Genomic DNA, 17,006 nt, shown 5'->3' on the forward strand with positions numbered 1-17,006 from the left:
TTTTTGGGATAGTAATATTCTATCTCCCTTTCTTATGATTTTAACTCCTAGAATCACACTTGTTTCACCTATGTCTTTCATCTCAAACTTAGATCAAAGAAAAAGTTTTGTTTTAAAAACAATAGCTTCACATGTACCAAAAATTAACATGTCATCCACATATAAAATTATAATGACACATTCACCATTTTTAGATCTAGAATACACACATTTATCAACATCATTGGTAGAAAGACTTCATGAAGTAAAACATTATCAAGTTTTTCATGTCATTGTTTTGGTGTTTGTTTCAAACCATACAGAGATTTTAAAAGTTTGCATACTTTTTTCTTTTACCTGGAACTACACATCCTTTAGGTTGAGTCATAAAAATTTCCTCTTCTAGTTCACCATTCAGAAAAGTTGTTTTAACATTCGTTTGTTGAATTACTAACTTATGGATAGAAGGGGCTAGCAACACACGCATAAAGGAAATCCTAGTAACTGGGGAAAAAGTATCTAAGTAATCCATGTTAGGTTTTTGAATAAAACTTTTAGCTACTAATCTTGCCTTATATTCCTTTATGGGTCCATCAGGATGATACTTCTAATGGGAAAAACGCATGCGGAAGCAACACACACAATCACGAATCAACTGCAGAAAATAAACAACACAGGATTTAACGTGGTTTGGTTGCCAATCTGCAACCAACATCCATGGGCAACTAATTATGTTTTCATTCTATTTGTTATAATTTTATTACAAACACAAATATCTCTTAAATAGAGATTATAGCGGGGACACAATAATTAAGTCCACTCACTAAAACATGGTGTCTAGTCAACCCAACCCAATTGGTCCTGGCTTCACACTCAACAATCTCCCACTTGAATCCACGGAACAATGTTCACTTGCACTTCAAATGTGTACATGTACTTTTGTCATCTCTGTCAACGAAACTCAATGTTCCACCACTAGTTGCTACCAGCCTTCTTAATCATCATGAAGACTTCGTTGAAACTCCTTTGAGTTTCAACAAGTTCGTCATGATTGAAACTGCCACTGACCTATCTTCTGTTCCTACCGGCTCCCACTTACACGATCTGTCGGATCCTGAAATAGCCTGAGAACAAACATACTCCATACTCAACAAGAATTTTCTGGAGATGTTTCAACAGCTGGAATACTAGTTATCCTAACTCAATGTCGTCTAGGAACCTCAGCTGAAGCACGACCCATGCTCCCATTGCCATAAATACCTCTGACCGGGCTATCTGAACCTTTCCATGCTCGTCATCTTGAATCTAACCTGTGGATCTGGGTTTCTCTCTTGTAAAGACAACACTCTTCTACCCACGAGATTCTGTGAATCGGACTTTGTTTTTCTTTCGAACTGGGACGGTCACTCCCTTAGATGGTAATCTGACCATATACATTGAACCTCTCTTTCTTCTGCGGGCCATGACAAGATTTTCCTTGACGACCTTCCACTGCTAATTTCCGAACTTCAGATTATGTCCTTGTTCATCCAACTGTCTAACAAAAATTAAACTTTTCGTCAAGCTTGGAACAACTCTGACATCCTTCAAAGTCCAAAAACCGATTGGCGTCTTCAACACTATGTCACCCATGCCCGTAACATTAAGAGTTCTGTTGTCTGCTATCTTACCTTTCCAAAGTCTCCAATAGCTAGATTCTGCAAAGCTTCACTGTTGTGGCTAGCATGAAATGAAGCACCAGAATCCATGACCCTGGAATCCACACTACTATGCACGTAACAGACTAAGAGGTCCTCGTCCGAGGATTCTTTTTCAATGTTGACTAGTTTATCATTTGGGCATTGATTCCTGAAATGCCCTACCTCCTTGAATTTCCAACATGTTACACTTGAGCAATCCTGAGTCTTTGACTGACTCATTCTTCTGATCTTGCTCCCACTACCTCTGATATTTCTCTTACCTCTGATGACATTTAGCGATTCACTAGGTAATTCTCCGTAACTCCTTCTTCTGACGTCCTCGCCAAGAACGAAATCTCAAAAGTGAATCCATTGGGTCCCGCTAAACTGGTAACTATTGTAACCGTACTGTCAAGTAATGACGATATCAGTAGTAAAGCTTGAACTTTATCATCGAATATAATGCCCACTGATGTAAGTCTGACTAAGATCAAATTCATTTGATTGATGTGCTCAATAACTAAACTAGCAAATCCTCAATTGGCATTTTCCACCAATTGAAATTTGTATTATCGAATTTTTCAATTCAGAACTTCCTGTCTTATGCCATCTCAAACGACAAGTCCAGATACTCGGTACAACTAATTTCAAATCTTGGCAATCTCTTTTTTTGTTTAAACCAAGAACACAAAAATTGCACCACCCAAAATCACTTACCAACATACCTGGTCGCAGTCCCCACTGCAATGGCGCTCCGCCGCACTGGAGCGCAGCTGTCAGGATGTACATCGACACTATTCGCGCTCCACACCACACTGGCGCGCTCTGTACCACCATCGTCACTAGTCACTGCTGTCGCACCGACTATGTGCCGTCTGAGACAAGCACACATGCAGAACGCACACACAACCCTAGCTTTGGGATGTCATTGCCGCCCATGCGAAACCCTAGCTTTGGGACGTCATTGTCGCCTTTGCGAAACCCTAGCTTTGGGATGTCGTTGCCGCCCCTGCGAAACCCTAGTTTTGGGATGTCGCTGCCGCCCCTGCGAAACCCTAACTTTGGGATGCCATTGCTGCCCCTGTGAAACCTTAGCTTTGGGACGCTGCTGTCGCCACAATTTTCACGTCTCGTCGATTAATTTATGCTGATCGGATCTCTAGTGTGTAAACGAACCAAGCTCTAATACCACTTGATGGGAAAAACGCATGCAAAAGCAACACACACAATAACGAATCAACTACAAAAAATAAACAACATAAGATTTAACATGGTTTGGTCGCCAATCTGCAACCTACATCCACAGGCAATTAATTAGGTTTTCATTCTATTTGTTGCAATTTTATTACCAGCAAAAAGATCTCTTAAATAGAGATTATAGTGGAGACACAATAATTAAGCCCACTCACTAAAACATGGTGTCTAGTCAGCCCAACCCAATTGGTCCTAACTTCACACTCAACAACTTCTTCTTAAAGATCCACTTACAACCAATGGGTTTTGCTCTTTTAGGCAGATCTACTAAGGCCCAAGTATTATTTTTCTTAATTGAATCAAGCTCAATCCTAATGGCCTTATCACAATGTTTAGCATTATGAGCACTAGTAACTTCTAAAAAATTTATTGGATCATTTTCAACTAGATAAGTGTAAAAATCATCTCCAAATGAGGTTTCCTTTCTTTGTCTTTTACTTCTCTTAACATCCTCACTCATGGCATCACTAGCACTATGGGTTGTTCAAAAGTACCACTACTCTTTAAAGGAAAGATATGTTCAAAGAACTCAACATTTTTGTCTCTACTATAGCGTTACGTTCAATTATATCACAATTAAGAACTAGAAACCTATAGACAACATTATGTTCTGCATATCCTAAGAACATGCAATTAGATGTTTTAGAACCTATTTTCTTTTTCTTACAATCAGGTAACATCACTTTAGCTAAGCACCCCCACATTCTTAGGTATTTCAGATTAGGTTGATAACCTTTCCACAACTCATAAGGTGTTTTACCCCTTTTCTTATGCAACATCCTATTTTGCAAAAAAAAAAAAAACATGTAGTAGGCAGAGATTCACCCCACAGATTATCGAGAGCACTAGAACTAATAAGCATGACATTCATCATTTCTTTAAGAGTCCTATTTTTCCTTTTAACTACTCTATTAGATTCAGGTGAATATGGTGGGGTTACTTCATGAATAATGCATTCTTTAACACAATAATCATTAAACAAAACATATTCACCACCTCTATCTGATCTAATTCTTTTAATTTTCTTATTCAATTGATTTTTTACTTTCGCCTTATAAGTTAAGAACATGTCAAAAGCTTCATTCTTATGTTTAATTAAATTCACTTTGGTGTATCTAGAAAAATCATCTATAAATATTACAAAATAATTTTTGCCACCTCGATACATGGTTTGTTTAAAATCAGCAAGATTGATATGAATTAAACCAAGAAGTTCAGTTTGACATTCTACAGAATGACATTTATTCTACTCATATATCACATTTACTATTTTGTTTGTCATGTGTGTTAATTAATCCTAGTCGTTGCAATTTCATAACATATGAATAATTCACATGTCCTAATCTAGCATGCCACACATCATACGAATCAATAATATAAGCAGAAGACCCTGATTCATTAATAACTTCAGAAATGTTCAATGCAAAAAAACCTTGATCACAGTATCCCTTCCCCACAAAAACATTATTTTTGTCATAATAATCTTGTCAGATTCAAATGAAACTTTAACCCTAACTTTGACTAGGAATTCTACAAAGATCAAATTAACTCTAATCGCTGGCACATGTAGCACATCACCCAAAGCTAGATTTTTACCATATGTGAGCTTTAGAAGAACCTTTCCTTTTCCTAAGATAAGAGTTATCCCTGAATCACCGAGATAAACATGTTCTTCTCCATCCCACATACTTGTGTAGGAGGTAAAGACGTTTCTGTTTGCATAGATGTGTCTAGTAGCTCTAGGCTCTACCACCCATTTACTCACATTGGTCACAAGATTTACTTGCAAAATAACTGTAATAATGATATCTTCCCCTTTGACTATGTTTGCCTTAAAGGGATTTTCATTTTTGGTCCTCTGTCTGCACTGATGTGCATGATAACCTGGTTGTTAGAATTAATGGCCTAAACAAGAGGGGGCTGAATTGTTTTCACAAGATTTTTTCAAAGTTTGTAAGTAGAGTGAAAAGTTATGAAAAATCAACCAATTGATGTTTTGTTCAACTCAATAATTTTTTTAAGGTTATTTACAGAAAATCAACCTGTTGTTTTCACGAAACAACCAGTTGTTTATACCAGCAGAATATAAAGCCAAGTTAAAACAATTTATAAGAATAAAGATAAAGAGAATCACACAAGAGGTTTATACTGGTTCACTCTTAACCAAGAGCTACATCCAGTCTTCAGCTAACCATTGAGAATTCACTATGTAATCAAACCTATATTACAAATCACACACCAAGAGTGATGATCTTGAACCCCTCAAGAACACACACCACTCTTTGGCAACACTACAGTTTCCAGAAACACTTTTCTGAAACTGCCTTACACAAAAATACAGTGTTTAAGGAGAAACAAAATTGAATACACCTGGGTTTTACAAAGCTATGGTTCAGAAGTATACAAAACTCAATCCTATTCCACACACTTGAGATGATCAAAAGCTTTTGAATTCTTCTAAAATGTTTTTACTAATCTTTCTTTCTTAGAGTATTGAAAAGAATATCAAACAGCCTTTATATAGACTCAATAAAGTCGTCAAAGATGTTAGATAAAAAACCATAAGTAGTTGGAATCATTTAAAACGGTTCAAACCACTTAACAAAATTCCGTTAGGAAAACAACAAGTTGTTTTCCAAAATAATTTATTGAAATAATTTCTCTGTTAAGGTTTTCATAAAAACAACAAAGTTTTTTCAAATCATTTTGAAAACCACTAAGTGTCAAACAACAGGTTGTTTCGACAATTCAACAGGTTGAAATTTCATAGCTTTTTAGAAAGCACTTATTTTAAAAAAGATAAAGAATCAAATGAGCTTGGATCAAAACAAGAAGTGAATTAACAAGTCAAAAACTACTAGACAACACACACAGTAACAGGGTCTTCAATATTTTTACACAAATTTGGAGAAATCAAAGCATCTTATTTAACAATGGCTTTCCACAAACAAAGCAATTTCTATTTTTCTTGAAGGTAGAGTTAGTTCTATTGGGTTGAGAAAATTTATTATTATATTTCTTTTTGTGATCAAGTTTTTTCTCGTACCTTTTTGGAGCTGGTTTGTCTTCGACCATGTTTGCTTTGGGAGACAAAGTATTGGCCCTTGCATCAGCACACTCCTTTCTTTTGTGTCTTTAATGATGATATGGGTGATCAGATCTGGTAGTAACATTTGTTTGTGTTAGTGCTTTAGTTGTTGATTGAAATCATTCCAAGATTACGAAAGTTTTTCACTCAATAGTTCAGACACAAATTCATTAGAAGGCTATGTTATCTGCTTTGATATCTTCAAGCAACTTGTGGTATTCTTTTATATGAGTTTTTATGTCCTTGTCTTCAATCATCTCCCAACGATAGTAGTTTCCTATCACGAACCTTTGTCTAACGACGTTTTTAGCAATGTATTTGAGGACATACCTTATTTGCATAGGTTCAAACATCTATTTGTTTTGTAGGCGTGCTTTAGAAGTAGTAAGTGCAAAAGCGACTTCGTACAGGTCCAACATGATGGACACGTATTTTTGCCAGTGCCAGAAATTTTGATCAGTGAAAACTTCAATTTTTGAGATGTCTGGAAATGGTTTCGCAAAAATGGTTTGAGTTACGAAACATATTGTCAGTCATAAGTCCTTACGGTTGTAGTAAAATTAAAGCTGAAAACACGAAAATATTGGTTTCCTAAAGCGTGGGTGAACATTGTCCGCAAGTACTTATCCACGGTATATCGCGCAAGTCCCTCAGGATACAACAAGAACTTCTCGGATAATAGTGAGGATCAGAACTAGTAAGTAAACTCCTCTAGAGTAAAAATTGAAAAATTTGGAAGTAAGAGGAAAGATAAAATTAGTGAAAAAGAATAGAGGAAGTCGTGAGTGAGATGATTTTGGAGCAAATGGGAGAAACATATTCATAGATGGAGATCGTCCCAAGTGCTGATCGTCGGAAGCGGAAGAGACCACCAGAAAAGTGGGGAAGATCTGCGGGAAAGTAGGAAAGAAGAGAAAGGAAAGGCGTGAACCTTCCCGGTTGTGGCGGTCACGATTATGGGTGGAGAAGGGCAACATCGCACGTCAACCTTGAAGCATATCCAATTTCCTCTACACGTTCCAAGATCCCCTCCAATAGCACACAAAAAAAACGCTCACTTCTACAAGGTTTTCTGCGCACAAACTATTTTCCTTTTGCAATATTTGTTTATACGATTTTACAACAACTATGCCTATATATTAATATATAAATAAAGATATTTTTTTAAAAATCTTTGTATCTCTTATATATTTAGCACTCACTAATTTTTTGTACAAGAAGTGAATCAAATAATGAGTTTGACTGTATGAGTGAGTCTAACTACTCGCACTATCTGTACTTTATATCAGTGAGCCTGACTAATTGTATCATTTGTACATATCAATAAGTTTGACTAATTATATCAATAAGTTTGACTAATTCTATCATGTGAGTCTGACTACTTATATAATATGAGTATGACTAATGGTATCATCTATACTTATATTAGTGAGTTTGACTAATTGTATCATTTGTATCTATATCATCTTAGTTTGACTAATTATATCATTTGTGCTTATACTAATAAGTCTGATTACTTGCATGATATGTAGTTGTATTATAGAGTTTGTTTGACTAATCGTATGATTTGTGTTTGTATTACTAAGTCTGACTGATTGTCGACTGTGCTATATATATATATTCGTATCATCTGCATTATACTATTTCTTATTTGATAATTGTTTCCACTTCCTTTGTTTTTCGTGTATATCATTTGTCTTTTATAAAATGATAAAAATAATTTAAACATATACACATCACACCTCCATATGTTGGACAACTCTCTCCAGTGGTAAATGCTACATTCCCGAGACTATAGTAGAATGTGGACGTATAGAACAACACAATGACCTTTAGAAGACAATGACCATCTTTATTGACCTTACCACATGGAACCACATTCATCCATGTTATTGTACCTATTATGATTATTTTTATTATTCAATCAACTAAGACACATGTGAATCCATTGTACATCATGCAGTAGATTAAGTGTTGTAAAAATGATATGATTAATACAATGAATTTTTCGATATGTGTGTGCGTCTAGATGTGACAAACATCAAACATCTCTTAGAGTTCGAGCAAAATATATTTTTTCTTCTGTAATTCCCTGGCATTAAGCATTGACAACTCTAGAAAAGCTATTTGCTTTATATGGCTCTACATGATTAGGCAAACTCAAGCCATGGTACACTGCCCAATAATAGACAACGACATCAAACTATTGGGAAGATTACGTAAAAGAAAAATAGAGCATTTAATGTTATACAGAGAGCATTTAATGCATCCTACTTAAGAAAGTTCGTCAGAAACAAAAAGGACATCCAAAAGAAGCTAAATCTTCTCAAGGGCTAAAAATAAATCAATAATGGCTACTTTCTTTAGAGCCTATATAAAACAACTCAAGAAGAAGAAGAAGAAAGTGAGAGACTACATTGTATAGTGCAAGAACTCTACTAAAATTTTTTAGCCAACAAACAACTTGAAGAAGAATGTTAGTGTTCATTTCAACAAGCTAGAAGAGAGAGCATTATGCTTACATATTAACAGACAATCAATCTCTCTAGTGAGCAAAAGGCCAGTGATCTACCTATCGCCAACTGTATAACTTCTACATCTTAGTCAAGAGTGAGTGTTTGGCAAATAATACTTAGTTATTAGCAAGGAGCAGATGTTATTTAAAGAATAATTGCTTAAGTCAAAAGTGTCTTGTAAAAGAACACTTGGTTAAGCTAAAATTGACTTATGGAAAGAATACTTGAACGAGGTCAGCCAGAAGTGGTTACGAGCCAAAAACATACTCGGGTCAAGTTAGAAGTGACTTATGAAAGAATACTTGAACAAGGTTAGTCAGGAATGAATGTGAACCAAAAGAATACACAGTAAGCTAGGAGTGACTTGTGTCAAGAATATTTAAGGGATTAGCCAGTAGTAGTTATAAGCTCAAAGAATACTCGCATTATACTTTGCCACATTAATCTGTATGATAAAACATAATTTGTTGATTAAAATTTGGATGTAGTTTATTGTGATAGACAAACAAGTATAAAAATACTGAGAGTATTCTCTCTATTTAAATTGTGATAGACAAAAGAATACTAAGAATTGAACTTTGTTCCAAAATTTTGACTCACAAAAAATGAGTCAAATTGAGTTGAGTCATTTTTACTCGTGAATCAATATGTGAGTTAAGTTTCCTCCCTTTTAAAACATTTAAGTTAAAACATATAAGTTACAAAATGTAGTTATATCCTAAATGGTCACATAGATAGTATTAGACAAGAGGGTACTTTCTCTTCAACTATTATTTAAAAACATTCTGATTTAATGTTAATCAACATTCAACATTATTCACACGTGAAGTTACAAACGAAAAATGATAAAAGAACTTACAAAGTGTAGGAAACCTGCATGAGATTTATTTCATTGACCTAAGTGTTAATGCCAATATTTTTCAGGGATTAAAAATGAAAATGTTAGTTGCACTTATTTTATTTTCTAATGCTTTCAACTTAAATAGATGATAAGGAATATCAACAAGAAGTGAGGAAAACATGTCAAACATAATACTCAGCTAAGGAGGTGAATATGACTTAAAAGAACTAATTTATCAATGGAAGAAAATTGTAAAAGACTTAAATTTCACTAAAACAATTACAATGATCAATCATACAACACTCATATTTTTAAGACAAACGATATTTCACTCAAATAAATATCACCCATTATGAATTTTTTTTTTATAAAAAAAGTTATTAAAGAAATTAAAAATAACTTATTTTGTTAAATTGAATGAAATTGTAGAGAATCAAAATTGGAAGTGGGTGAGTTATGAAGCCAAAAGCTTCCCTAGCTTATTGTGGCAAAGGTGGCATTGGCTTCCAAATCCTTGTCCTATATTCATTGATTGCTCAACTTCTCATCTTTCTCACTATTTTTGTCCCACCCATGAAATCATCTCTTAATAAGGCCCTACTATAGCTCACGGGTAAGAATGCAAATGCCACGTCACGCCTATTATTTTACATATTCAAAATTATTTATGTTCAAAATTCATTTTAAGATGTGCATAAAACCAGAACTTACTTTCCCAACATTCCGAATCTCCAACTAAAAACAAATAACACAACTTCTCCTTGAATTTAGTTTCACACTGCAACCACTCTGTAGTTCGTATTCAAAATTCGTCTCACTAAGTTTAAACTAAATGAGGTTAAGTTTTAATTGTAATTTTGACTTCTTAATTGTAGAAGTATTGGTTTACCCTTTAAAAATTGTAGGAATCATTACAGTATACTTAATCTCTTTAAACAACAAAAAAGTCATTCATAACTCGAAAATTGAATCCTATATGTTTAAGATTTGACTGTATGAAGCAGGTAGATGCCCTTTCTCCCTCTTACTCCCAACAATTAAAAGGCATCTGTAAACATTGGAGAGCATAGTCACCATCACCAAAGCATCAAGAGGGACCAGGTATGGGCATCACAGTGAAAACTGAATTCTTAAAAGAGTAGTTGATAATTTTATACCATATTATAATCGAAAAAAAAGAGGAAGAATAATTCTAGAATTATATTGTGTATTTCTACTGTACAATTTTCAAAATAACATTTTACGTCGTTTTAAAAATCATCTCAGCACATTGGTCTATGATTTTATTTTATTTCTGACTTTCTAAACATCTTCCAATTAATATAAATAAACTGTTCTACAACATGTGAAAGCTCAAAAGAGATGGTTATGATGGGAAAAATCAAAATAGAAAAAGCTAGGGTTCTTTATTAGTTAACTTTCCTAACACCTTTTTCCCAGATATCTCCATGATGATTCTTTTACCCAATTCACACACTGTCGAAGGTGCATGATACAGCACCAGTTACCAGCGTATTTTCACACCACAAACGACACATTCCGCAAGTAACATACAGACACCGCCTTGCTGCATAAAGTTAACAGTGAAAAGGAGAAAAGTAATAAAATTGGAAAAATCACATTCAGTGTAAGCTAAGCTACTGCAAGTACTCCAACCTTTTCTGCATCATTAGAACCAAGTACATCCCTGCGTCTGCAACTCTTTTCCATAAGACAATAACATTCATACTCAGATAATGCCTCTTTTCCCCAAATTTTATTTTACTTTCTAAATAACTATTATCTCTCCTTCCTTATCAAATTAACTTTACATTTCTCAATAACATTCTGAATCGGTTATGTACAATGTAAGCTCGTTTTTAATAACTTTTTTCCTTTTTTTTTTCTATGGAGTGGGGGTTCCTAATAAAATTCTTGACACAAACATTAAGGTGAGATTTATTGGTAAAAAAAATTTAAATAAAAAAGATGAGAAGATGGGATACGTTACATTATGCAGAATCAGTTGTTATGATCCCAAAGCGAAGCTACAGTTTTGTCATGATCACTGAAGAAAAATGAAACGGGAAAAACAAGTTTGTGATTTTGCTTACGACATTGTCTTTACAAGAAGAAAGGGATAAAAGTTTGGTGCTTAGCACTTTATGTGTATAAGAGACAACATGTGTTCCCTCATCACTAAGCATTATGACACTAAACCACTCAGTCAATTACCACTGATTCTTCAGTTTTTATTCACCGAGGCACTACTGGGACTCTGCTGTAAGCACTTCTTTTCTCTGCTTGCTTTTTCTTCTTTCATTTAAAATATATTTGTAATTGCAAATGACGAACAATTATTTGGTATAAATACTGATTCAATTTTTATTATTAATTAATATAATATAGTAGCAACCCATGTATGCCCTTTTCTAAATGAATGAGACTTGAATCCTTGTGAAAAAGTAATTTTTATTTTTGTAAAGGTCCTATATTTTGTTTTTTTATTAACTGTAAAAAAGATCCTTTCTCAAAATTCATTTTAGGCTTAAAAATACAAAGGTGGTCTCTGTTGTTAACTTGTAAGAAAAAACTCAATAAGTTTATAGAAAGAATTTAAGAAGTGGTCTCTTATACGTGGTTGGTTGGAGAGAGAGAGAGGAAAAATAGAAAGATGAATTTTAAGTTGATTTGTTTGCAAGGAAAGAACTTTCTTCACTTTATGTGTTGTTTCTTTTCATCTCTTCTTTATTGTTTATTTGTAACAATAAGAATGCATATTTAACATTTATTTGATGTTTTACTTTAAATATGTATGTATTGTATTCCTCTGATGTATGCTAAAGAGGTGATTAATGTTTTGGGTATGGTTACCTTTTGTTGTGATGATTCCACAGGTCTGTGTACATGGATTTGATTCTGGTGTGGCTGAGCATTCTACCTGGTGCGAGCTGTCTTGAGCCCACATGAAAGCAAGAGCTACTATAATACCGGTGGTCCTATCGTACACTCCAAAGGGTAAAAGAATTGAATAGAGAATAACACATATAGTAATTGGCACGAAGCAAAAGGCATATGAATTCTCCTGCTATTACAATTACGTGTTAGACATCTACACATGGAGCAGTTATAAGTTTTGCTACCTTAAGTGGTAGGCGACCTTACAACCACTTTGATCCACAATTTTCCTCTTCAATAATAAAAATAAATACTGGCTTTTCTCATACTCTTTGCATACTACTTACACTTTCTCAAATCTTCAACTTTAATACAAACTACAATATCCATTTTCCCCACTTTTGCGTGTCAAAACACTAGTCGGACGTTGCAAATAGTAACTCAGATTTTAAAACCGGATTCAATTCAATATTCAGTATTATTTAGGTTATTGATCATCATCACTTACAAATCCTGTTTAAAATCATGTTTTCTACATTTGGACAAGAGGATGAAACCAAAACTGATAAACATGGAAAGACAAACACTCTGATATTATTCATTCAATCTGTGGAAGGGTGAAGTTGTTATTTGCAGCAAAGGAATGTAATTCTGAGACTACTGTTGGTTATAGGAAGAGTCAAATATTTCAATGGAGTTACTACCAAATTGTCATGTGACATTAACTTGAAAGACAACAGCTACCTCCCACCAAACAGAGCATAGTAAAAGCGTTAAGAACAAAAATCCTTCATCCACATGGCTGTACAATGCAATCGCTTTCATCATATGGGATAAAGAAAAAACATTCTAAGAATTGGAGACATTCATTCAAGTACCTCAACAGCCGATGCTTCAAAACGATGCAAAACCCAGGATGCCCATTTCCCTATTCATCAACAGGAGCAGGTAGATTGAGATCAATCAGGCATGGAACAACAGGAGCAGCTTGTTTGATCACCAGAGTGTTCTCCTCGGAACCTCCAATGAAATGTGATCTTTTGTGACCTCCCAAGGCTTGGCCTGACCTGAAAATTTTGTAGCAGATTGGACACTCATGATCCCTGCTTTTCTTAGACTTCAGCTTCTTCTTTGCCTTGCTGGTGGACTTCTTTCCATTGAGAGCCTTGCTGTTGTGAGACCTGGGAGCAGGATACGATTCAGTCTCTGAACTGTTTTCATGGCTCTCCTCTATGGAATCATAAGAATCATAGTCCCTTTCACCCTCCAACTCATACTTCCAACCTTTTGTGCCATTCCCACATACTTCATTACCAAAACCATTTGCTATCTTGCTAGAACCGCCAACTGGATTGTGATAAAGAGAATCGTAGTTGCTTCTCTTTCTTGAATCAAACTTCCTTGCAGTTCCATCTGTTCTATCATAATCCAAATCCTCCATCGCTAATTTCTTTACTAAAGTTGCAGTGTATTTGCTGGACTTATCTCCCACTTTGGGCCACTTAAATTCATCATTTGAGACATCTGAGTCTACCATTTTGGCTTTGGGACCATGTTTGAAATATCTAGAACCTGAATTATCAGAAGCACCTAACTCAACAGACTTTAACTTCATATCATTAACCCTAAGCATCTTCTTGTCAACAAGATCATAAGCATTATTAGAGACAAAGTTATAATTACCATTGCTGACACCAAGCCGGGTGTCAGGAGAGGATGATTTTGCTTCTAGAATGACTGAGTTGTTATCAGAAAATTCTGTAACCGAAGCAAAACGACCCTTGAAGCTAGAATCTCTAGACAGCAGCATCAAGCACCTAGCAACCTCTTCTTGCTCCTGCTCCACCTCTGACACGGGTGAAGAGCCATTGGCCAACGGAACAACAGAAGAAGAAGAAGGAGAAGAAGAAGAAAAAGGGTGATTGGAAAGGTTAATGGTCTTCACCCTGGTTCTCTTGGATCTCCTTGGATGAGATGGAGCACAAGTCTCGGTGTCAGATTGACTATCCATAACCAATTTCAGTTTCTTGTCACTGTCTTCAAACTTGATGGTTCTCTTCTCTTTATCGGAGTGACAAGCCATGTGACCACAGAGAGCCTTCAGCGATGGGAAACCTTTCCCGCATTCTTTGCAGAACCTCTCCTCCTTTTCATAGTTGGCACCGGCAGCAGCGGCACCACCACCAGAATGCACAAACCTCATTGTTTTCTTGGGGTTCTCTCTGAGGCCATAAATGGGGTTCCCAACAACATCTTCGCACCATAAATCTCTCTTCTTCTTCACACCATCCGACTTGATGAACATGTCAGCATCAGCATTACTTCTTTCTTCAGTCATATGGGTCCTGATGTGACCCCCCAGAGACTTCCCACAAGGAAACCTCTTGCTGCAATACTTGCACACATACTTCCTCTCCTCCATGGACTGACGTGACGTGAATCTGAACCAGAAACCAGATATACCCAACAAACTATGTCACAAACCTCAAATCTGCAAGGACAACATAGCATTCAATCCATGATCACGTTTCCAACCCCACCCAAAACGGTGAAAGAAGGAGAGAACAGAGAAGAGAAAGGGACAAAATTAAGATCACCAAGTTGCTTGCTTTTTAACCAGGTGGTGATGATGATCAGAAGAGAATCAAAATGGTCAGATGTGACAGTTCCATAAGTACAAGATCCAACCCACAAAAAGGGGAGAGACCCCTTAATTTCCGTTTCCCTATAGAATGCTCAAAATTTAATGGGTATATGTAGTGACAAATAAAAATAAAAAGGGATCAAATTTGATGGTAGTTGCCACTACCACTGCCTTCAAGAATAGTTATTCATAGACTGTGATTTTCTTTACACTCTAAAAAAATTTCATTCCCATTTTACAATCCAATTTATTACTTTTACATTCAATAATTTAAATAACTTAATTTCCATATATTATTATTATTATTATTATTATTATTATTATTATTATTATTATTATTATTATTTATGGTTGTTATAATAATGTCAAATAGGAATGGTGTGAAAACATCTTTATCCTTTGCTCTTTGGTTTTATGGTTTATCTTGTGTTGGGTGTAGTAGTTGGAGGAGAATTCCATGCATGAGAAAGAAAATAAATTAAATTAAATGAGAAAAGAAGTGATAGGCGGCACGTGTAATTGTGTGAGAACCATTGGGGGTTGAATGAATGGTAAAGATTTGTGGATTGTTTTGAGGATCTCTAGGCTTTGGTGCCACATATGACATACTAAAACTGAAACATCCAAACTATGTCTTAGATTGTCTTGCTTCTAAGCTCATACAGCTGAAATTGTCCCCTACGTTCAAAAGCATTTAACGTATCTTTATTCCAATGCAATGCCTCTCATACCTAGTTTTCCTCATATCTTTTCATTTTGCATTTACTTACCTTTCATGTTTTCAGATCAACTCCAGACTCCCTTCTCTAGCTGCCCAATAAATTATTTTCATTTATATCATCCACTTATAAATTTATTTTCACAACTTTTCTTATTACCACATCTTTACTTTTTATTCTTTCTATAAAAATTACACTTTCATTCTCTACAAATATTACACTCTCCATTTCTATGCTAAAAAGTTAAACATCTTTTTAGTTCTCAAACCTTCACAATGCTCACTTTTCTCTCATTTTAAAACTATTGAATTCTAGTCAACTTTTTCTTTTAAATACAGTCATAAACATCTGTGACCAACTTTATTAGTGAACCTTAATCACTTAGAAAGTATTATCGTTAAATGATAAATAATATCAATCAAGCATATAATAAAAGAAAAGTGTACAATATTGCACAATGTTTTAAGAACTTATATTATATTGTGAAATATACACTGTATACTAGTAAAATATATAATATCATCAATTTCATATAATATTTTATCATGTAGAGTGTATATGTAAAAATATATTTTATTTTATACATTGTACGACTTAACTAAAAAAAGTTATTTTAAACAATCTTTTTAACTAAAACTTAATTTCAGTAGTTTTTTAATTTAACTATTTTTATACTCTAAATAATTCAACTTATTGCTCATAAACACAAAATATTGAGAAAATAAAAATTAATTTTTATTTCAAATATTATATTAAAATGATTGAATTATTTTATTATTTTGTATATCGAAACTAAAATAACATTAAAAGTTAAGTATGATATATATTAAATATAATATATTTAGTCATTCAACATCTAAAAGTAAAAAAAATATTTAAACTTCTTTATTATTTAAGTTGAATTATGTTTTTAACCGTTTAAATTTATACCTATTTTGCTTTGGTACCTAAATTTTAAAAAAAAAATCCTTTAAAATGGAACAAAATATTATTTAGCCTCTAATCACTAAATTTTGAGGGACTAGTTTGATTGGATTTAAGGTTTATAATTTATTTATTTATTTAGGAATTGAACACATGCCATTGGGTTATTTTTTATCACCACTCTCACACTTCGTTTGTAAGTATTGAGATTTTAGACAAGTTTATCTGTATGTGTTATTTATTTTATTTATGTTATGATTATTTGGTGTAAGTGATAAATAAATAGATTTAAAGGAATAGTGTTAATAATATATAAGTTTTGATAGCTAAGATTGAGCTTTGATTTGTACTTTAAATTGATTCAAGAAAAATATGAGAATAGTCATTTCATGGGTGTCTTTATAAAATGGATATGTCCTCTGTTTGTTTTTATGATGTACTGTTCACACAGGGAAAGAAGTGTGAGGATATTAGTTATTTGGATT

At 34.1% G+C, this 17,006-nt stretch overlaps 1 protein-coding gene across 2 annotated transcripts; it reads right to left on the reverse strand.

Annotated features, from left to right (window-relative positions):
• Window positions 1-12,800: 12,800 nt before the first annotated feature.
• On the reverse strand, window positions 12,801-15,026 carry LOC137811518 (uncharacterized). Of its 2 annotated transcripts, XM_068613307.1 has the most exons (2): window positions 13,918-15,026; window positions 12,801-13,806 (listed from the first exon to the last, which is right to left on the reverse strand). In XM_068613307.1, the coding sequence occupies exons 1-2, from the start codon at window positions 14,654-14,656 to the stop codon at window positions 13,163-13,165; spliced, it is 1,383 nt and encodes a 460-aa protein (XP_068469408.1). In that variant the 5' UTR covers window positions 14,657-15,026; the 3' UTR covers window positions 12,801-13,162. The 2 variants fall into 2 exon arrangements, with proteins under 2 accessions (XP_068469408.1, XP_090154733.1); XM_090298607.1 differs by having other exon boundaries at window positions 12,801-14,964.
• Between the last annotated feature and the right edge of the window lie 1,980 nt (window positions 15,027-17,006).

The sequence above is a fragment of the Phaseolus vulgaris genome, chromosome 2, assembly GCF_051622355.1.
Source record: "Phaseolus vulgaris cultivar YP4 chromosome 2, ASM5162235v1, whole genome shotgun sequence".
In the NCBI taxonomy this organism is placed as follows: domain Eukaryota; kingdom Viridiplantae; phylum Streptophyta; class Magnoliopsida; order Fabales; family Fabaceae; genus Phaseolus; species Phaseolus vulgaris.

What these genes read in the sequence shown, in the direction of transcription:
- LOC137811518 (XM_090298607.1), bottom strand. Translation starts at nt 14,656, where the DNA reads ATGGAGGAGAGGAAGTATGTGTGCAAGTATTGCAGCAAGAGGTTTCCT.